At 34.9% G+C, this 24,515-nt stretch overlaps 1 protein-coding gene across 6 annotated transcripts; it reads right to left on the reverse strand.

Moving 5' to 3' along the window:
* Positions 1-649: 649 nt before the first annotated feature.
* On the reverse strand, positions 650-17,034 carry LOC131158081 (uncharacterized). Of its 6 annotated transcripts, XM_058112657.1 has the most exons (17): positions 16,793-17,019; positions 14,390-14,670; positions 14,134-14,267; positions 13,610-13,921; positions 13,409-13,488; positions 12,991-13,091; positions 12,741-12,863; positions 12,442-12,511; positions 11,986-12,072; positions 11,813-11,878; positions 11,604-11,696; positions 11,270-11,326; positions 10,945-11,073; positions 10,766-10,856; positions 9,728-9,816; positions 8,796-8,989; positions 650-1,019 (listed from the first exon to the last, which is right to left on the reverse strand). In XM_058112657.1, exons 4-17 carry the CDS (start codon positions 13,821-13,823, stop codon positions 920-922), a joined length of 1,494 nt encoding a protein of 497 aa, XP_057968640.1. In that variant the 5' UTR covers positions 13,824-13,921; positions 14,134-14,267; positions 14,390-14,670; positions 16,793-17,019; the 3' UTR covers positions 650-919. The 6 variants fall into 6 exon arrangements, with proteins under 6 accessions (XP_057968640.1, XP_057968639.1, XP_057968641.1 ...); XM_058112656.1 differs by lacking the exon at positions 14,134-14,267 and having other exon boundaries at positions 14,390-14,723; XM_058112658.1 differs by lacking the exons at positions 14,134-14,267; positions 14,390-14,670 and having other exon boundaries at positions 16,793-17,034.
* Between the last annotated feature and the right edge of the window lie 7,481 nt (positions 17,035-24,515).

Genomic DNA, 24,515 nt, shown 5'->3' on the forward strand with positions numbered 1-24,515 from the left:
CACACAAATTGAAATACAAGAATCACATTCCATGCTCTTATATAAAAAATAAGAGTTAGAAATTGAGAAAAATAATGAAAAGATATTTTCCAACTTTTATGTATAAATTAAAAAATTAAAAAATAAGGTCATCCTTTTTTAATTATAGAAAATAAAAATAAAAATAAAAATAGAACTATTTTCACATACAAATGGCATCAAATAATTTTTTGTACATTTATTTCACACAAATATAGAAAAAATAAAAATTTAACTCGTTGTAATTATTAAAATAAAAAAGAACAAAAAGTATAAATTATTTTCCATAACTAGGAAGGCCTCAAATAGCTTCTATAATTTTGCCCTGGCTTTCCACTAAATAGAAGTCCATCAAAAAATGTAGAAAAGAATGCGAGCATTAAGGAGGTTATAGAATGCCCGTTTCTTCAATAAAACCAAAGGAATCAAAGGCTCATTCCAAATGGATCATGATTCCATTCTTATTTTAGGTAGCCAAAAAATGGAAAGGAATTGGAGCTAGGATCATTCCATTCCATTCCATATTCGAGTCCTTCCAACCAAACACGAACCTCCTACATCTTCAAAATTGCTAAATATTCTCCAGCTGTAAATTGAAACATAAAAAGATACAGAGAAAAGTTTAGAAGTGGAGCAAAATAAGCTTCAGATCTTTAATTGGGAATAGTCCAAGTCAATTCTTACAATGAAGAACACAAGGCAATATTGCACACGGCAAAAAGAGAAACCAACTTTACATATGATAAATTACATCTTATTCAACTAAAAGCATCAGTTGTAATGATTCTGCATCTGCTTTTTTCCTAGAACGACCATCAATCAGATATCATATGATAATGGATCATCCAAGGCTTCTGAGGTGTCCTTCCGAGTTTGAAGCATGTTCAAATCCTCTTTTATATCATGCAGATTCAGCATCCTCCTTACCATGCAAGAACTGCTCATCTGCAAACATGGAAGCATGATGCTCTAGGTACTCTTTGCTATTCATTTCGGTTAACCTGCAGTAAAAAGTGGTTTCAAGCAAAGAAAGCAATGACATCCAGATACATAAGAACAGAAGAAAATAACACTGCTCCTCCCCCCCCTAAAACCCCCACACTCTGAAACTAAAGTTTCATTTTATTTTGTTCATTAAGGATTTGTTTGGTATCATTGTAATTTTCCCTTTTTTTTTTTTGTTTCTCTTTCTATACAGTGAAGAAACGGAATATAAAAACGTGTTTCTTTATATTACCAGTTTTCAGTTTTCCATTGTGGTCTTGCCCCTTCCCTGCACCCCGCATACGCGGGAGCTTTGTGCACCGGGCTGCCCTTTTTTAGTTCTTTTGAAAACCTAATGCCGGAAATTTTAATATCCATAGTTCTTTTGGATTAAATCATTCATTTTATACACTTTTAAATTAAAATTAAAATAAAATAGTAATGAGTTTAAATATAATTAAAATGAAAATACACAAATTTTTTAAAAAAAAAACCAATGATTTCAATTACAAAATTTTTTATACCATTTTCCAATTTTTATGTCCAATAAAATTTTATTGTAAAGAAGTTTTGGAAGTACAACAACTAAGTAAAATAACAATAATAATTTTTATTATAATATTTTTTTATGTATATAATTGTGCAATTTTATTATTTTAATCATGTTTATAATATTATTTGATTGAAAAACCAAAACAAGAATTTTTAATTAAGTTTTTATTTTTTTTTTAGTTTTATAAATATTAACCAAATAGGTTGCTATTTCCAATTTTTAGTTTTTTTTTTTTTTTGGTTTTTGATTTTCATTTCTAGTTGTTGTTTCTATAAATTTTTATAGTGATGCCAAACGGCCCCTAAACTAATTCTATTAATGGTTTATTTAAAGAATTATATATAATTGATTACTGTAAGTTAAAGAAAAAGAAAAAAAAAAAAAAAAGCATTTCTTCCAACATGACAACCTAACTTAGTAATAGGGCTCTATTTATAACAATGTTTTAAAAGACGAAGGCGTAAGGCGAAGCATTAAACCCCTAAGAGACGAGGCCTAAGCCTTAACACATTGGGGCTTAAGTCTTAAGGCGTTGGGGCCTAAGCCTTAAGGTATTGGGGGCCTAAGCCTTTTAAGAATTTGTTTTTATGATAAAAATATGTAAATATATTTTATATATTTTGAAAATAAGGGAAAATTAAGAAAAACACGGATATAATGTAAGAAAGAAAAATTATATGTACTTTGCAAACTACTTGGTAGCCATTCAAAAATTGCTAACTTGAATACATGACATAAATCATGATAGAGATAGTTATAATATTACAAAATTCAAACTATTTTCATGATCTAATATGCAACTCTCAATTATTTTGGAAAGATTGACGTTCAATAGTTCAAGAAATCTACTCATATTTTGACATTCCTTTTATACAAATATGTAGTTAAAATTTTTTAACCAATTCTTATTTGAGAATCATGCACCCAAAATGCATAAGCCTCAACTAAAAAGGCATAAAGGTGTGCCTTTTGTAAAAAATGTGTAAGCCTTAGCGTTTAATGCATTAGCCTTTTAGGAATTTGGTATTTAGATTGAGCATCAAGGCATTTTAGGCATGTCGTGCCTTGAGGCGAGCCTCGATTGAGCCTTTTAAAAACTGATTTATTATCTCATGTACATAATAACCATCATGCCCTTAGTGACTCACACTCATTAACATACCACAATTTACAAGTTGAGTACCGAGTAACACACCCCACTCACTCCCAAGTTGGAGCGCAGACATCGTTTTCCTAGTTTTTACAAGTGAACTTTGCCCACTCAAACCCCAAAGATTTTGGTAGACAAATAAACTAGCTGATATTTTGGCTTCATGTGAGTGGTCATAATAAGCTTTTGCACCTGTTTCTCCTAACAAAATGACAATCAACCTCGATGTGTTTTGTCCTCTCATGGAAAAACCATTTTGGGTACAATGTTAATAGCACATCCTAATTACCACACCAATTACACAGCCAAATCATTACACGTATGGTCCATGGCCCTATACTCCACGCACTTGACCGTGCAACCATAGTTTGCTTCTTAAGGATACTAGGTTACCACCAACAAACACATAGTAACCGGCTGGGAATTTCTGTTAAAAGTTGATGCAACCCAATTAGCTTCCGTGTGTTCCTCAATGCGAGTGTGACCCCAACCTTGATACGAGAGACCTCTTCCATAGACACTTTCATGGTACCATACGATACAAACAACATCCCAATGACTTGTTCAAGGAGAATCAAGGAACTAACTCACAACACACATTCCCAAAGATATGTTTGGCTGAGTGAATGTGAGGTGATTTAACAAGTCTTGAGTATCATCCATAATCAAACAAGTCATCAACATCTAGTAGTAATTCACTATTAGGATTCATAGGTGTGTTTAGATCCCAACAACCCATTCTCTTCCAAAAAGTCTAGAATATATTTCCTTTGAGACAAGATAACTCAAATACAAAATTTGGATTCTTCTACGCCCAAAAAATATTTCAACAATCTTTAGCTTGAAACTTCCTATAAAAAAAGCTTCATGTATTGTATACTCTGATCATCACCAAATAATACTAGTAATAGTATGAAGGGAGAATAAAGAGTCATAGAGCGCATATCTCCAAATTCCAAACTCATGGACTATCGCACTGAACCTAGCAAACCAAGAAACCATCTCACTACTACTTAATTAATATTAATTAACAGCTAAGCGATTTCATGACCCCTTAACCAGCTGACCTTACTTCGTAACCTTAGCCTCCCTAAGAACTTCTTTAGACGACACACCAAGGCCAACTCTCCCAAACCAACAAACTAAGGTGGTCGCTCTGTATAGGCTTCCTAAGGTAATCATGTAATAAAGCATTCTTCACATCTAATTGATGTAGCAACCATTGACAAGTGGTGACTAAAAGAGATAACCAAACAAACTGATATAAGCTTGGTGACAGGGCAGAATGTGTCAAGTAATCTAAACAACACATAAGTATATCTTCTGCAACAAGGCAATCCTTCAGGCAAATCACCACAAAGTTAGGGTTGACCTTCAGTGTACACGCAACAACAGCTACCATGGGCATGTGAGCAGCAAGTAACACCAGTTCCCAACTATAATTTTTTCCCATAAAGCATGCATCTCTGCATCAATTGCAGCTCTTCAACCACAGTGAGATAAGGCTTCTAACACAAACTTAGGGAAGGAAAAAAAACAAAAAAGGATACAGTAATAATATCAGTAATCTAAAGCAACAATAAACATAAAAAAAATTAAAAATTGGATGTTGAATTCAATTGTGTTTACCTTTCCAAAAAGTAGTATGCAAGTCAATATTACAGGGATCATTAGACAAGGATTCTGAAGGCGCAATATTAGGATCTAGTGGATTCTCTCCTTTCATGAATCATTGTTATGTGTACACTTGCAAATTAGGATGATCCAAACGACTACAAGGGCTCAACTGAGATGAAAACTCATAAGGATGACTAGGCAAAGACAATAAACTGAACTCTGGAGGACAAGGAGAGGAACATACACATTAAGATTGGCAGGACTCAAGGAGTTAAAAGAGTATATAGTGTATACTCAAAGGAGGTAGCATCAAATGACCTAAGTAGGACTATATCAAAGATAACCCCTTTTGAGTAGAAGAGTATCCCAAAAAACAAAAACAAAAAATACACCTAAGAGTATGAGGATACAATTTATCCTTCTTTGTAGTTAACTAACGTACGAAGGATACACACCCAAATATAAAAAGGAAATGGGCGAAATGGAGCAGCAAATAGGAGAACATTATAAGGTATTTTACTACCAAGAGTAGATAATGGAATTTTGTTGATAAGGGGGCAAGTGATGAGCAAAATATCACTTTTGAAAACTTTGGGGATTTTCATCTTAAACAACACGATACTGTTGAGTCCAAAGGTATGTCTGATTTTTGTCTCTGCAACTTCATTTTATTGTAGAATGTGGGCATAAGATGACTAATGAACCATTCCAAATCTAGTCATATAAGTAATGATTTGGATACCAAAGTACTCTTCGACGTTTTCACTACAAATTATTTTGATAAGTAAACTTCACTGAACATTTTTTTCCCTTGGAACTATAGGCACAAAAGATATTAAATAACTCAAAATGATCTTCTGTTAAATAAAACTGAATCATTCACAAGTATTCATTGATAAACATAATAAAATATTTGAACGTGACATGACTAGGCCCCAAACATCTAAATGAACTAACATCAAAGGACTAGGAGCAAACTTATTTACGCGGGACGCAAACAAAATATGATAGTGATTCCTAACTGACAAGACTCACACTACAAACTAAACACGTGACTTAACTCAAAATTGGCTGTTTTCACTTGCCCAACAAACAATGATCGAGACCCCAATGGATTTGAAGCGATGCAACTGCATCAATACAAGTTGTAGAAGGGTACATCGAATCAAAATAGTAAAGCCCACAGGCCTGATTTGATTCGCCAATCACTCTTCCTGGTTTTCAAATCTTAGATGACATTAGAATGAAGAAAAAAGTCCTGAAGAATTTATTGATTTTGTCATCTCACTAACAGACATAAGATTAAAAGGGAATTTAGGAATTTATAAAAATAAAAAATACAAAAAGAAAGAAAGAGAGACACAGGAAATAGGGTTGATTGTCTCTATTCCTGTAAATGTAGTGGTGGACCCACTGGCAGGTAAAGTAAACTCGAGGAAAGTCATCAAAACAATGAAAAATATACTGTTTTCTTGCAACAAAATGTATGACCCGAGGACTAGTGGAGAGATAACGAACAACAAACAAGTTGTAGAGTTGCCTATCCGAGAATAAGATGCAATATGAAGAGATTCTTGATGCGATGCTTCATACTGTAAGAACTTCGAACACTCTTTCTATGAGATAGATATAGAACGCAGATCTCATGGATGAACTAGTAGAGGTGGAATTTGCGATGGCTGCATAGCCTGCATTGACTACTCAAGCAGCCTACCATGAAGATCTCAATATTTTTCAATTAAATGACCCCCTGTCAGTAATGAGTGAATTTGCATAGAGTACCTCTACTACAAGTTCCATTCCTCCACAATTTCGGGAACCTCTACTATTACTACCTGATTTATTGTCAAACTACACTTTGTGGCAAAGGCAGACTAAACTAAATGTAGGGACAACCGGACTAAGAGCTTAGGAATGATTGCTAAGGGATGCATGAAGTACATGAGAGTAAACTTCATCCAAAGAAGGAAACTGTAAATTACCAAGAATCTAATAGCGGATCAATTCAAACTTCGGCTTCAAAGCCACTGATCACCAAAGATTGGACATCTGCTCAAATGACGCCCTCTGCTTTTGCATTTCATTGACATTGGCTATTATGGTTGCATAACATAGATTTTCTTTGCAAAGTACTAGGTGAAACTATTGTCTCCTTGTTGCAACTAAAAATACTCCAACACGTCATACATACAAGTCAGCTCACTAGAATGCAACAATTTTGCATAATCCCATATCTCCTCACTGGTATCAAACTATCAAAGTGCATACACATTATAGCAATCTATGATGTCATCAAGTTCCATAACAAGAAATGATCAACACATCTTTCTCGATCCAAACCACCTTCTACTTATTATCATGGGGATTTGACTGAAGAACGTGTTCTACCTTACCTAGGCCAGTTGCATCTGGTTATCCTCCTTTAGCTTTTCAGTTGCAGTTGCGGGAACATAGAGGGAACAAGACTTTTGGGGTCTATCAATTCCATCACCAAGATATAATGAATAGCAACAACAACAACAAACCAAGCCCTAAATCTCACTAGGTGGGGTTGGGTACATGAATCCTTTTCCGCCAATTTATGCGATCATGGACAATTTCCTTCTACCAATTCACGTACTTTATACTACAAAAAATCACAAATAATCAATAAATACATACCAACCTTGAAAATACAAGATTCATTCAGCATCATTCTGAACGAACACAATCATCAAAGATCCGACTTTTGGACAAAATCAAAGATATCCACAAGCCTTTTGAGTTCGAAAACACGTTCTGGTGGCCCAGATGATCAAGACCAACCAAGCTGAAGTGAAAAAAATTGCCAAAGGACTCCTCATGAGCCGGCTTGTGGTGTCTACCCACTGGAAGGTTACCAGCACGTGTGGGCACGTGCACTGACAAACATATGAAATTTCAGGGGTAGCCTAATTGGCATGCTCTGAATGCAACTATGATGTTATTTTTTAGGTCTGAACCTACTGCTGAAGGGAGAAAGAGCGGCGGGATAACTTTCTGACAATGACTCTGATGAAGACACTGTTAACATGACGGGCCACAATGTTGTTTACGATTTGGGCATTCACAATATTGTACATGACGACGACAACAACTTTAGGGCTTTAGGGGTTTTAGGATCATCACTCTAATACCATGTCAAAAGAAGAAAAGAATTTTTTGTAATGTGAGAACATAACTTAGTGATAGGTCTCCCTCTGTCTTAATAACATATCTCATGTACATCACAATGACCATCACATTTACAAATTAGAATAGAAGAAATACATCAATTGAGAATTTTATGAGAATTTATTCCTAAAATTAATTATTACAGTTAATTTATTAAATAGCTAAATATTTATTTATTGCAATGCCCTTTATGTGTCCTTCATGTTTAGATTTTGTCATGTCCTAGCGTGTGCATTGTGTTGTATTCGTGTCTGTGTGTCATAGATTCAAGGTCAACAAACATCTTTCAATCAAGATATTTTGTATAAAAATAAATATATGAATAGAATACTGGCAGTCCACTGATACAGTAAATGTAATCCTTCATTCCAGCCTATTTAAGATTTTCATATTTCTTTTGACTATGAAAGGAGGCTTTTGGAATATAGAGAATGAAAGATTGAATTCAACATCACACGGTATCTCCGCTTCCCTTTACTCAGGGGAAGAAACCAAATCCTATCACACACCAAGCCAAGGCCGCAAAAAATGCCTTTTTTGGGACTTGGGACTCACGAATTCTTACACTATCTACTAGAGATATTGTTATAGTGATGAATTCATGATGGTCTCGAGGTTAAGAATGGCAGGTACCAATATGTGTTCAACTTGCACAATCCCTTTGTCCAGTGATGAGAAGTAACATACTGTTTTAACCATAAAAATTAGAGGAAGTGTTTTACAGCAAGACACCCAGGGGGAAGAAAAGTTTTAAGAAAAATTACACAATTTGATACAAGTATAATATTATTGGGAGTGGAATTATCGAGATGCAAAAGCTAAGCTCTGTCATGCCATTATATAATGCAGTTTTCCTTCTATTAGTATAAAGGGTCACCAACTAAAACAGAATAAATGGCCAGAAAAAATGATTACTGGGGGATGCCTACTGAGAAACTGAATAGCATCAATCATTTCTAAAGCCTTAGAACAAATAAAAATGCTTTTGGATGAAAAAAAAAAAGAGCAAAAAAACATGCCTTCCTTATTTAACTGCCAGAAAACTCACGAATCAAAGGCTATTGATTGAACAAATAAAGCTAAAACGATTTCGTTTAGGACTGAGCATGCATACAAAAATAAATTTCACTTGCTCAATAGGTAAATTGGAAAAGGTCATGAGAATGATAAGGAAAAAATAGCTTCCAAGATGAAGAAGGCTTCTCAAAATCATGGCCAATTCAGCAAACTAAAATATAAGATCTTATACCATTTCAGACAAGATATTATGCAATGCCATACCTGCTAATGGTACGATCTTTTGCAAATCCCAATTCATTGTCTACACAAAGGTCCAAATCATCACTCTTTCTTGATCTTGAAGCAGTTCTGGGTGCCATATGTTGGGCATCATAGATTGTTACAATCCTGTCAAAAAGTTCAATTGGGCTCCCCTCTGCCGTACACAAAAGTCTGGCCTTGTTCTCATACATCACCTATCACAACAACAGAGAACAGAGCATGAGTTTCATACGCAGCATCAACTTCTCATAGCAAAAACCATTTCACATTAACAAACAAAACAAAAGACGAAAGAACTTCTACAAATGGCATCTGATTAACAACAGGGACATAAAATGCCCAAAAATTCATATAAAGGTTTTCTATTATATAAAATGAAGTGGCTCATTCAAGGCACAAACATAATGGGCCTTTTGGGCATCCACTGACATATTAATCTCAGGCTTTGCAGTTACAAGTCAATCTCTAAACAGAGCCCCATCACAGCTCATAATAATACAAATTAGCATCACTCAATGAAATCCTGCTAGCCATAACTGTAAATGCTAATACGAAGTAATGGACCTATGTTATTTACGGAAATTCAAAGATCAATCACAGCAAGTGCAAAAGGAAAATAGACACAATTCCATTTCATGAAATCCCACAAACTTGCTTTCACGCATGCAGAGGCTTTTATTAAACATACAGACGAATGGACCTTTGAAGGCCTTTTAAGACAGACTGAAGGAGGGATATGAGGACTAGGAACATTTTAAAAAAAGAAATGCAAACAATTTCTAAGTGTAGACATATGAGACAAAAAATGAACATTTACCTAACTTGCAAATGAATGAAGCAACAATCGAGAAGCATTAAATCTTTTAGGAAAAAAATAAAAGAAAACCATTAAAACAAATAAGTGGAACAAGTCAACAAGAAATGGTACAGACATCTACTAGAGTGACAAACCGATAAGCTGCTGCCCTATTGTGGAGCCCAAACATTGGCACACCCTCAAGTGCTAGGGTATGAAATTTCCCTATAAACAAAAGAGATCAAAGCTATTCAGAATTTATTTAAGAAAGAAACCAAGTATAATATTGTAAGACATGCAACATGACACATTCCACAAGGTGGATGAAATCACCCTAACCCTAGGGTTCTGTTTGGTTTGTGGAATGCCTACTCAAAGGAATAGAATGGTCATGGCATAAGGAATGATTATTTCAAAATTTCACCATGATCACTATCCCATTCCATGTTGGATGGAGTAACACATATACTTGCATGACATTTCTTTTTTGTAAATTGTTATATCTCTATGTAATTTTTATTGATAATGACTACTCTATTCCCAGATTATTTCATTCTACAAAATAAACACAATCCAAATCTTTAGGCTCTTTAGACACATGCAGCATCCAAAACATGACCAGGACTCACCATTTAGGCAGCTTCTACTAAGAATGTGTCCTACACCAAACCTCAAGTATTACACCATCACAATGAACAACCATTAGAATTTACTTTACTTGTGTTGGCATACTAGGAGAAGATTGCAAGTCCCGTCCCCAGCCCACAAGGTTCCCCATTTTGAGAGTTTAGGGGGAAGGTCGTCACAGTATACACAGCCTTACCCCTATTTTTATGCAGAGAGACTATTCCCTTGGACTTGAATCTGTGATCAACTGGTGAGTCAGTGACAAAGGAGCAACCTTATTGTCAATCCAAGGCCCACCCTCCAAAAAAAAAAAATTACAAGTCCATATAAGGAAATATATATATATATATATATGCTACACAACTATGCATTACACCCTGCCATGCTCCAATTCTGTTCCAACCTATAGTAAGTTTTATAGCACGTGAATTGTAAACAAATACAGTCCCCAACTCCATTCTACACCTAACCCGCTATTTGGGGCATGTTGCATAACTTTTATTTATAAAAATAGTTCCAAAAACTGCCTAAGCCAAAAACAACTTACTGAACAATCCAAAATAGTCTGCAGCTCCAAGAGGTTTATCACAAAGATCCTCGAAAGGAAAATATGCACACCCATTAGCACCCAATCGAACCTGAAAGAGAAAAAAACACTAGCTAATATGCTTCGCACATGCCATAGAAAAACAACCACAAATTTGAGGGTATTTATTTAGCTCATACCTGCAATGTCCTACCCATGACAACTTCAACCTCTTGTGGGCTAGCTGTATGTTCCCCGATTATATTTTGAAACTTTTTCTTCAGAAAGGCTGACGACTCTACCCCAACAAAGTAGAAACCTTGCTCAGCCTGATTTTAAGGGGAAGCATAAACTTGCAAAATTAGAATCTCGGTGCAAAGAAGTATTAGTCGAAAATGCAGAAGTGAGGTTATAATAAATCTATGCGCATACATGTGCTTACAGAATGGAGAGAGAGAGAGAGAGAGAGAGAGAGAGAGAGAGAGAGAGAGAGAGAGAGGGGGGGAGGAGGAGAGGATACAATACCGAAGTCATTTTTCGGTAATCTACTGATGAACCAATTTCATGAGCTACGCATCTTTCCTACATCAACATTAGTTTCTAAATTACAAACCAACAAGAGTATATACAAAAAATAAAACTATGAACAAGGTGGGCCTTGAGGGTTTTAATTACTGCAGGCATTGGAGAGACTGATGATCGTATGAGCTCAAATCAAACTCACTCAAAAGCATGTTTGGAACGGCTTGGTTTGATATCAAAAGGCCAAATGCCAAAACACTTTCATCCATCCACTGCCTTACACAGGATTGAGCCCAACTAATCACCATACTTAACAATAAATTACCATGATACATACCTTCAAACTTGAAATGAAGGGTACAAAAAGATCCCTCTGCAATCCACCTTCATACAGGTTGTCTGGAGCACGATTTGAAGTGGCAACTAGAATCTATACTTGCCCCAATATTAAAAATGCACAGACAAAGATGTTACATCACTTCCAACAAAAATTCATATTACTAAATTTTATGTAAATAAAGATTTGGCAGAGTTTATATTACTTACAACACCATTGCTAAATAGATGCCCAAAAAGACGGTTTAGTATTAATGCATCAGCAACATCTGTAACCTAGGAAAATCACACAAGGATAAAATTAATAAGACCACAAGAAAAACTAGAATTATCAAATCAATCTAGATATTGAAAGAAAATTTGGCATCTACAAACCAACATACCATAAATTCATCCAGACACAATAACATTGAGTCATCAGATATCTCTCCTGCAACAACTTCAAGTGGATCTGCCACTCCCTTGTGCCTCTGCAACGATACATTCAAGCAAACTTGCTTTAGTAACTGATATGACCTGCGGCAATGAAATCAGCAAGAACACGAAAATATTTGAGGAAAAAGAGAGAATAAAATTTGTTGCATGTTTTAACACTAGGAGGCTCTGTTTGTCCAATTTATATATTGATTTTACATCTTAAAATGAAATTATAGCTTAGTCTTTCCAACCATCCTGACCAACCATTTCATAAAAGGTCAGAGAACATTTAATGGCTTAAAAGAAATGTTAGAACACCACAATCTGCCAGAAAGGGCCTTTGTCTAATGTGGAAAACAAAAACCATTATACCACAGCACCTAGTTAAAAACGGGAGGATGAGTTTAGGACTATTTTCTCACTTGCAGACGGGCATGAACATTCAACATGAAGTCATGAAAATGGATTCTCTTTTTCCTCCAGTTGAATGGCCTGAGAAAATGTAAATGAATACGATAACACAAACTTACGAATATTAATGGTGCAATATTGAAAATGAAGACTAGAATAATCAAAATTGTAGATGACAAGTTAATATACTTTCCGCTTTTACTTCTATAACTTAGGTTAATTGGGATTATTCCCCAATCCTATTAAGTGTTAAGAGTAGCTTATAAAGGATTTCAAAGTACAAGAAATAAAATCGCTAAGGCAGACTTACAATTGATCAAAAAACAAGTCCATCAACATGGTTTTTCCGGTGCCCACTCCCCCATAAAGATAGAGTCCTTTCACAGGTGAGTATGAAGACTGTGGCATGAAACGGGACCACAACCACCTACTCCTGAAGATAAACTAAGCTATGATTAGATGACAACAAAACCATAGACAGACAGCATGTGCGTGCATATACTCCCACGCACAATTGATTGAAATATTATTGATGAGCGAATATTATACAGGTAATGTACCTCCCAGATTTCTCAGAGGCCGTGTAGCGATCCAGCCGACAGGTATCAACTGACTCGGCAAGCTCGTCATAGAGTCTTTGAAGTTCTCTCAATGTTCCTACCTGCAAAAATCATTCTAAGACTATCCTTTACAAAGAAAGATATTAAGTAAGATGCAGGATTCAATAGTTGACTTAAATGACCAGTGTTTCCATATTTAATGACAATAAAAAATAATTTGGAGACTTAATTTCCTAGAAATTGCAAATTAACATACGGGGAAATATCCATTTAACAAGCATAATAACTACGTGATTTATTGGATGCTATCAAAAGCCATACACAGATACACTCATTCACACAATATAAAGATAAAAAGAGAAGTAATGAATAATAGAGCCAGTTGAAAGCAGATGTAACAATTTTTTCACACTCATACCTGACAGCTATCACCATCCACAAGTTCACCTGCAGCAATTCTCCGTTCATACTCTATAAGAGGCCCTGCTTTATTTTCATCTGTGGTAGCGAAACCCAATGCAAAATGAAGATAAATTCAAAATGACAATGTCTTAATATCAGCTCATGGAAAGTTAAAATGAAATGCAAAAACTTTAAAAGAACAGTATTAGAAGACAACCTCCACTAGCAACTTTGGCAGCACCAGTGAGAAGTGCTCTTCTGATCATACAAGAGGGGTATAAAAATCTTTTGGTCGAAATATTATGAGTGGAGTTGTGAACAGAACTATGATTGGTATCTATCAAATGCTTTTGCCGATAACCGAACTGATTATTGCCTCGATGCCGAAACGCCAACCGAAATTGGCGAATGGACTGAACAACTGTTCTCATCTCTAAAGCAGGATCTCAAATGAAGAAGTTGCAGAAATTTAATGATCCAATTGTAAAGAAGCTCCAAGGTGTGGTTTAAACTCTCATATAATCAAAATCTGTGTTAGAAAGAGGAAAATTAAATATTGAAGAAGGAAGATGTTATTATTCAAACAAAGGAATTTAAGTACCTAAAAAAGTGTTTGATAAACAATAGTCTTTCAGTAACATAAGAAATTTTTACTAATAGAAAGGGGATTCCCCCTATTTGGTCTAGTCTTTCTATACCTAATACACCCTTCAAGTTGCAACTAAATTTACAAAAAGTTACCCTTCAACAACCCAGTTCTTTCAAAATAGATAAAAACTTCCCTACGATTGTCTCCATGCGACTTCCTCCATAACTTCCTCCTTCCTCCTGCATTACATAACTTCCTCCTTCCTCCTACATTATTCTCCTTCTTCCTGTAAGCAATTTTTAAATTTGTGATTTTAAAATTATATTACAATTCTAATCAAATTGCAAAATTCTAATTTTCCTACTTCTTCGGGTTTAATTTGAAATAAAGAGTGCAGACTGGTTGTACCTTCACCAACACCCTGCCTGCACATTCGCACTTCTCCGGCCGCTGTGTCTCCTCTCGGGTCAGTGCCTGCTGTCCCTTTCTCTCTCTGGTTCAGTGCTTAGCCACCAGTCACCACCGTGCCATTGCCCCATAGTCTCTCTCTCTCTCTCTGTTTTTGTGCTTAGTCATGAAGTACAAGCGAGAGTCTAGCCATTGGCCACCACGACCATCACTACTACCCATAAAAGCTTCCCACTTCCCTCACTCCTTTGTCCAAAACATAGAAGGCCTCCCTAGGGCTTCTGTTACCACCAAACCAGACATTTTGGGTGTATGGTTCAGCAAAAAACAGAAACTAGAAGGGGAAGGGGGGAAGAGAAAACATGGGGAAGGAGAAAAGAGTAAGGTAGGATCAGTAGGTGGGTGTCACTATCGTTGAGATGCTTCTAGAAACACATCAGCATGGTGTTTTTAAAATCATTGAGAAGCTAGTGAATCGGCCCGTGCTACACGGTAGGTCAATTTTAATGTGAAATTCATTTAAAAAATAAATCACACATTGTCAATATCTGCAACATCCAAAAATAAATTGACAGGAGGACTTAAAAAAATAGGTAGACTTCTATAGGAAAAAAACATCCAGCCTAATCAATCTTTGTGACTGATGCAGTTATACAAAAGTTCTATGCAGACATTTACCTTTGCCATCTAATTTAAAGATTATCAAATTGAATTGCGAAATCTCCATGAACAAAAATGAATCATAAGAAGCTGCCCCTAAAATGCAATTTTGTTATTCTAATTGATAACCAATGTATAGTTATAGAAGATAATCTTTGCATAAACGAACTTAAAGTCAGTTCAAATTTAGAATTAAAGGTAGTTCATTTCAAATCTTATAGAATTTTTATTTTTTTTTAAAAAAAAATTACATGGAGGAAGTGGAATATTGGGAAAACTTATATGGTAGAAGATTTAGTTTGGAATTTTGAAGGTTCTTATCCGCAGATTGATGGTGTGATTGGGATCCATAGAAAGTCAAAGAAGGCAATATATATATATATATATATATATCAACAGACTCACATGCATCTAAGCAACAAAGTGCACATTTAGTAACAGGATTCTCAAATTCAAGGGTAGGAAAAGGAAGTTAAGAAATGCAAGCACCAAGGAAAATTGAGTTAGCAAATTGAATAGAGTGAAAACTCACTTTGAATCCATATTCAATTGACAAACATGCTACATGGTGATGCCACATAGAAAACCTTAAGAAAGAAATAAATGCCAGAAAGAGAATATTAAGCATGTAAATAGTAAGCTCAATTAGTGCCAACTGTAACTTTATTTTATTATAATTTTTTTCTATATTTTAATTCCAATGTTGAAATAACAAGATTTGTTGTGGCCATGGTGAATGTAAATATAAAAGTCAGATGACAATTTATGCATCGTAAAAATTTCTAGATTCATAAGCCATAATAAGATACTAAAATTTCTAAGCTAAATGCATATATATGAAATTATGAATACACACACACATGCACACACAAATATTGAGGATAAGAAGAGCTTGGGTAAAGAAAATAAGAGATTTCATTTCACGCTAGCCCAACCACCCATTTCCCACCTCCTTTCCCCTTCATTACACAAATAACTAAATAGTTAGCTAATTAAAAATAAAAAAATGTCCTGCAATGTGAGTATAAATCTCTCACTACAAATAATTTAGGATTTTATTATGATCTAATTCAAAATTACATTCAGGCTTGCAACTAAATTCAGGAAAAATGCACATCAAATTAACTGTTTTCCAAAAAGAAGGCCAATTCAAATATCAAAGCAATCTTCCTTGGAAGCAAAACACATCGAAGGCATTCATTGAAGACACTCAAGCACACATATAAAGCATTTGCCAAACAACCAAAACCAAGGGCACTTTTCTTTGATTTTTCCATATTTAAATTCACAAAATCTGAATAGACTACTACTTCCTAATCAAAAAAATCTAATAAACATGTAGCTAATTACATGATAGACGCACAAATTAATAGACCTAAGGAAACACCAAAAATTTAAGCAAAATGTTCAAACAACAAACCCGCACACACGATAATACCATAAAAAAAATACTGATCCAAAAACAGGTCAACAATTTTAACATTAATGGAAGTATGGAACTGCTTATTATAGACTTCCAAGTTTGAAACTTCATAATGAGAGGAATGCAACTAACAAAAATAAAGAAACTAAAGAAGAAAATAAACAAAAATCTGGAATAACTGTCACGAACAAATACTGTTCCAGCCGCACTCATAAAACTTTATGCACAAATTGATGGATAACAAATTTCACAACCATGAATAAGAACCAATTTTATGGAAAAGAAATCTCACAAGAGAGTGACGAAGAATCAGAACTTACCTCTGTGGAAACAAGGCCCGCGATCAGATCACCGGCACCCGATCAACGCCCCCAGTTGAAGGCGCTCCACCCACTAGTCTAGTAGCCGGCACCCCCACAGCTACTCTCTCCGACCGAGGCCTCATCAGGCTTCACGACGTGTGGGGAAAACAATAGGCTCCGGGAAAAGACGAAAGCGCCCCTCAGCCCCGCCCTTTCGCCCGCACTGCCCTCCTCACATACCAAAATTACACCTTCGCGCCACTGCTGAAGGGCGCCAGCCAGGTTTATGTATTAAAAAAAAATAACCATTTTCTTCGTTTTTAATGTGTTAGATTTGGGTACTGAATTGAATCATCAGAAATAAAATGTAAAATTTCTATTTTATATTTTATTTGACCTAAAATTAGAATTAAAATTGTATTACGACATTTGATATATAAACATACAAATTTTAAAAAAAAAGTTTAATTTATCAATTATATTGTTATAGTATAGGAAATTTATTCAATTAATTTAATATGAAATACGAATATTTATTATATATAATTATTATGTAATATTATTTTTATTAAATTATATACTATATAATTTTGTAGAAAAAAATTGTTATAATAATCATGTACTTAATTATATTTTACGTACCATATTTTATGACATTTTGTTGTTATTCTTTTTAACTATAATATTAATATTATATTTTATCTTATATTTTATAAGTATTATATTTTAATATGTAATTTATTAAATGTAAATAAAAATATCATACATTAAACATTATAAGGTAATGTAAAATAATATAATAAAATAACAACTATAGCAATATATTTTATTATATAATAAAATTATATCTTTGTATACTATATCATTATTAAAATGTAATATTATATATTTGTATCAATAATATTAATAATTAATATTTTATCTTATTTTAAGGTTATATATAATAATATAATAAATAAATAATGATGCTACACTTATATCATAGTATTTTATAATTTAGATTTTATGTGTCATAATAATATTACATATATATATATATATGATATATATATTGATAATAATGGCTAAAATATTTTATATTAAAAATATTATTATATAATTATTGTTAGAATTGATATATTTCCAAAAGGGGGATGAATTTGGTATTTTAAAATTTTGTCCTAGGTTAAATCAGATGATAGTAGTATTATACAAACGTAGGGTCTATCTGAGCAAATATCAATTACCCAACAATAATTTAACTGAGCAAATAATCAAAGCAAGTATAGCAGACTCAGTATTTTCCAAACATGCAAAATATACAAATCATGCGCACATTCATAATAAATTAAATATAAGCATACATTTACAGGAAATAAAAGTGCAGGAATTTAGAAGTCAACACAAGATATATTATCGGGGTTCGGCCAATACAGCTTACGTCCCCGCCTCAAGCAGAATTCACTAAGTTGCTCACTTGCGGGTGGAGCGACACCAATTATAATACTATTTCCTTACTGGGCAAGGGAAACCCCAGGTCAGATTAACAGGATTGACCACAACCTTTACAACACCTTATAGGATGGTGCATCTAGTTCTCTTAACCGGGCCTAAACCGATCTGGTGCTCTCCTGACCGAGTTTGAGCAATTCCAGACTCTTCACAGGTCGAGTCTCCCTCTTCTGACCACACGTCAAGAATACAAAAAATAATTATTTTTGTACAAATGAAATGTTTCTATGCTAAGCAAATGATCCACAACAATAAGCTCGAAACCCACTCACATATGATAGGATTTTAAGCTCAGTAAAGTATATATGATAACTCTCAAAGATGTATATGTATATATATATATATATATATGTGTGTGTGTGTGTGTGTGAGAGAGAGAGAGAGAGAGTATAATGAAATGATCTTTGAATCAAGGTATATAATAATCACTAAGTGGGTTTACAAAGATCTTGAGAACCCAAAATAATATCTCAAAAAAAAATATTTTTAAAATCTAAAGTATAAGAGATATTTGGGATTTTGCTTGCCAAAAATATTTTTCAAAAAATGCACAATGCAAGCCTTTGAATCTTGCAGTTGAATGTGCAAAATTCTCAAGTTAAGAAGAGTTTCCCAACAAATATATATCAAGAAAATAACATGGGAAAGACTCAAGAACCACTCTCAAAATGATTTGTAAAAAGGAACAAAGGAGAGAATAAATGGTTTTTGATTTTGAAGATGAATGCCCAAAATGTATGCTCTCTTAAAAAAATTTTCAAAATAATAAAGATAAAAGAGTAAGACAATGAATAAAACACAAAAATTATTTGGGAAGATTTTTCTTCCTAATCATCTGTCTTAAATTTGAGTAAAGAAGGGGTATATATAGACCTTGGGAAAAATATGAGCGTTAGGGACAAATTAGGAATTTCTGAAATTTTTTAATTAAAATTTAACCCGATTTTTGCGCTATAAAAATGGTCTGACCCAAGAGGTTCAGTCGACCGAGGACAAGGGTCGGTCGGCCAAGCCAGGGCAATTTCCGAACCTTCACAAGTTCGGTCGACCGCGAGTAAAAACCGGTTAGCCGAGCTAGTATGTTCGGTCGGCTTACCCAGTTTATCACATGAAGGATGGTCACCCAAGGAAGGTAGAAAAAGTCATGTTCATAATTCGGTCGGCCGTAGAATTTTAGTTCAAAATGTGGTCAGTCAATCGAGCCTTAGCCAAACTTTTGACTTTCGGCCAACGGTGTATTCGGTCGACTGAGCTGATTAATACTAGAACTAGTCGGTCAACCGAGCTCAATTACTTCCTCAATTTAAACCCAGATTTTGACCCTAAAGTAATTTGCAAAAACCCTTGTTTGATTTTAGCTTTTATAAAATGGATTTTCAAATAAAGTGAAGGGTTTAATTGACCAAGGCTTTTTAATTAAGCCTAATAATGCAACGTCTTTGGTTTCCTATGGCCAGTCTATGGTTATTTTGAGCTTACATTTACATCATGCACGCAATGAATTATTACATACCAAAACTCTAAGTACTAAATGCATTTACTGTAACGACTTGCCTATTTTACCATATATATATTTTTTTTCTTTCACATGAAAACATAACATCATTTATAATTACCCTATTTCTCTGTTATACTGATATAAACATGGTTCACCCAGACCCGTGGGTACTGGGGACATACCTGTCAAACAACTGTGACACCTAAGCAGTAAGAAACATAATTTACATACAACCAACCAAGCAATCACAATACCAGAGTTCTATTAAATCCGCTAATTATATATATACAATCATCCACCAAAAGACTGAAATGTATCCTAGGGCCAATTCTCAAAGTAAATCTGACCCTTGCACAACAACTCACCCTTCTGATAGGGTAGCACAGTCCAACTCTACCGTCGCAAAGCTCTATCTGCTCCTCTACATGGATTTCCTGAAATGTTTTAATGCTGGAGTGAGACACCTCTCAGTAAGGGAAATAAACTAGTATCACAACATGAGTATTTTCGTGTTGTACATATAAATAATACATAAAATATAAATGGAAAAGTCTGACTGTACTAAACTGAGTAAAACATGATTTGTCAATTCATAATATAATATACTGCATACTATACATGGAAAACATCTTATATAACTGTACTATACTGAAATAACACCCAGGATGGATAGCTAGCTGATGTCATGTCTTACCTCCACATGACTGGGTTGTGCGGCCCAAAGACAAGACCTAGCAATGGCTTGCCAACCATGCTAGATCAAACATAAGTCTGTAAGTACGATGGGTATGCCCCACCTGGTCCCGGACTGCCAGGGGAACATCACCACTCTACTCTGAAGCCACATCGACTATCATCTCCCACACTACTGGTCATGTGAGCTCCTGAAAACTGAACTAAACCATACCATCTGGGTTCTGATATCATATAATACGATTCATATACTAAACATAATTGTTTCATATTTCATAATAATATCTGACATGATAATATTTCATGAATTCTGTCATAACATACATGAATATGGCATATGCGCCAACATGAATCACGACATCTATGTCGGTATGACATAGCATGTAATCTCGGCATCTGTGTCGGCAAGTCATAATATACCGCACATGAATTTCTTACACTGTTTACATAACATTCATGAAACTATAGTTTTTGCACTGTTTTATAATTTTCCTAAAAAATTGGAAATACATATTATTCTGCAATAACATAATATTCCATAAGCATAATTTTCATGGTAAATAATACTCATGCCACACAAGATGGATAACATTCTGGTGTAAAATTTATTCTAAAATCATATTTCCTAGTAAAACATGTTAACCTTGGTGTATTCCCAAGAGGGGAGTGAATTGGAATTTTAAAACTTATTCCTGGGTTAAACCAGATGTTAGCAAAATATCATAACCTAGGGTTAATCTATACAATCCCAAATGCGCAGATTAATATAATATACGAAAATTTAAACCATACGCATCATTCATAATAGAACATACACGTGCAGTAAATAAATTGCAGAAATGTAAAAAACACGCATGATATGTTATTGGTGTTCAGCCAATTGTGCCTACGTCCCCACCTCTAGCTCGCAAGCCCGAGGATTCCACTAATGGCTCACTTAACAGGTAGAGCGACACCTAATACAACCAGGTCAATTAGCACAGGGCTGACCTCAACCTTTACAAATTCTCCTTACGGGGCGAAGAAGGCCTTAGGTCAAATTCACAGGCTGACCCCAACCTGGTCCTTCTAGGCTAAATCAAACCCCCTAAGGTCATGCTTGGAAATACAACAGTATTTTTTCTCTATAAGACTGCTATAGTGATTATGTTTTCATGTAAAGTAGATACGTATCCAATATGCACAATATATTCAATCAACCACACATCAACAATATAGGAAATGTAAGCTCGATGATGTGTATATTTGTGCAAGCAACACTCAACAAGATATGATCACTAAAATGTTCAAGAGTGTTCTAATGAAGCTATATCTTTGAAACAAGTTGTATCAAATCTTAAAATCGAATCAGGGTTTCAAAGATGCTAATCAAATATTCAAACTATCTCAAAATATTTTCCTTCAATGTAATGAGCACAAGAGTAGTTTGAAAAATTTTATAGCTTGTAAAACTATTTGCACAACAAAAATAAAGTTATAGGAATCTTGCAATGACAATGCAAAGATCCTTAAGCTACTGAGTTTATCCCAACACAAGATTTATCATATTCAAATCTGTGGGATAAACTTTGCTTACTCCCAAAAAATAAATCAATAAATCAATCAAATAAGAACACTGGAAGTATTAGCAATACCTAATATACACTAGCACAACCAAAATACTCTCACAAAACTAAAATGTATCAAGGGAATAGAAATTTGAGAGTATTTGGACAATATGGGTTTTTGAAATAGAGAGGATTTTGCACTAATGATTTTTGCTAATCGTTACTTAATCTTGACAAATGAACCCCTATATATAGAGAAAGGGTAAACTATGACCGTTGAGGGACACATAGGGTATTCTTAAATTTGTTAAAAAAGTTTAGCAAAAATTAACCCTATTTAACCTTTTAACCTTGGTAAAAATATTAATCAACCCGAGAGAATTTGGGTGCCTGAACTTAAGTTTGGTCGCCCGAATAGACTCATCTTGAAAATTCATATAAAATAGTTCGGGTGCCTGAATTGTCATTCAGTTGGCTGAACAAAAGTCAAAAAGTTAAGTCCGAGGTTTGGGTGCCCAGTCATATGTTCGGTAGCCTGAACTCACAAGTTCGGTCGCCCGAGGCCTATTTGAACTAAAATGCTCAACAGCCCGAGTTGGTGAAATGTCTTTTTCAAAGGGTTCGGGCGCCTGAGGGCGATACGTTCATTCTAGTTCGGTAGCCCGAACCAAGGTCAAACTGCTGACTTTCCAGCAGTTCCGGCGCCCGAGGAGTTTTGAATTCCAAGGGTTTGGTCGCCCGACCTCTCACATATTTGCCTATTAAGTCCAATTTTTAATTCAATTATTTCCCCTAATAATATATGTGATATGGGGACTTTTTTGTGCATGTGTGTAGGGACCTAAGGTCTTTCTATCCTACTGGAAAATCCGGCATCGGTCGACCTTGCCCTAAAGTCATTCAGCCCCTATGGTCGTTCTACGGTCATTTTGAGCTTACAAAACCTACATGCATGACATGTAGATATTATTACAAACCAATATCCTAATTACTATTACAGACCCAATAACATTACAACAAATAATAAATGTGTCGGGATCTTCACTTCTCTTCTGGTTCTCGCATGCCATTATATAAACTTGTCAATGAGAACCTGCCCACAAACTTGGCAACCATTAAATACCAAAGTATTTGTCATAATCAAAACAGGGTATGACCTATCAGGTCAACAAAACATATTTAAATCATATCCCTATTCACAACAGTATTTCTCAAACATAATCTTACAATATACATATTGTCAAGCCCTGAACCCGCAAATGGGTCTCAGGTGTGAATATAGTAGCCTAACCTGTCTCTGTATCAATTCAAACATACATGATACAATACAATGAGAGGGTCCGACCCTGTGGGGTACACGAATGCCCTATACACATACACATACACATCCATACTCATCAGTTACGCAGCAGAAAATGTTTCATCTATCTATATAACATACCATACTAGAGTCGATACAAAACTAGGATACATGAACCCATACAATACTAATGTATACAATCCCATAAATATCGTACATACTCCGGGTGTCTACAAAAACTATCATGTCAACCCGATTACAAAATCTCGTACCTAATCAGGTACTAACAGCAACTAATGACACCCCCGCTTCCGATGGCTAGGATGCTAATTACGGCTACCTGATGGACCTAAAAACATTGTACGTACATTTGGGGTGAGACACCTCTCAGTAAAGAAGAAAGCAGGTTATATTAGTGTGTGGCATACCAGTGTTATTTTACGTAAAACATAACACTATACAATACGATACAATTCGAAAACATTTCCATACAGTTCCAGTATTTTCACAATTTCATTCCAGTACATACGATACCCAAAACATACGGTCAGTATCATCACACTAATACACAACTACGTTATGAAACCCGAAGCTTCACATCGATTACATTGCCAATACGCAACTACTCCATGAAACCCAAAATTTCACAGTGATTACATTACCAATACATTATAGCTCACACCCCTCGGGGACCAGTCGGGATACGTAGTGATATTTTACACCCTCGGATATAGAGCCGGATACTCTCGCCCACAGTCTTCACACTGGTACATGGCGCAGCGTACGATAATCAGCCGCCACATAGCTATTTCGGCGTACGGTAATTAGCTGCCACTAGCCGATTTCACAAAACCTGAAATCATTTGGAACTCACGTTCCTATACTCATCAGCGTACGGTAATTAGCCGCCATATAGTTGTTTTACAAAATACCTAGAACAATTACATACAACCATACATTCCACACTTATTTGGTTTACGGCAAATCATATCATTTTCCAATTCAAGTATACAATTTATACAAATATGGATAACAGTCATCTCAATAATACAATTTAAACAAAACAAACGGTTTTCCAAACAAAGCAGAGATAATACCTGAAATCCCCAAATTTTCCCAAAAATTGTAACACGAAAATCCTGTATTTTACTTGATAGATTTCCCCAAATAAGTTATCAAAACATACATACGATCGTAGCCTACAAGCTTATC

This window comes from Malania oleifera, chromosome 6 (assembly GCF_029873635.1).
Source record: "Malania oleifera isolate guangnan ecotype guangnan chromosome 6, ASM2987363v1, whole genome shotgun sequence".
In the NCBI taxonomy this organism is placed as follows: domain Eukaryota; kingdom Viridiplantae; phylum Streptophyta; class Magnoliopsida; order Santalales; family Ximeniaceae; genus Malania; species Malania oleifera.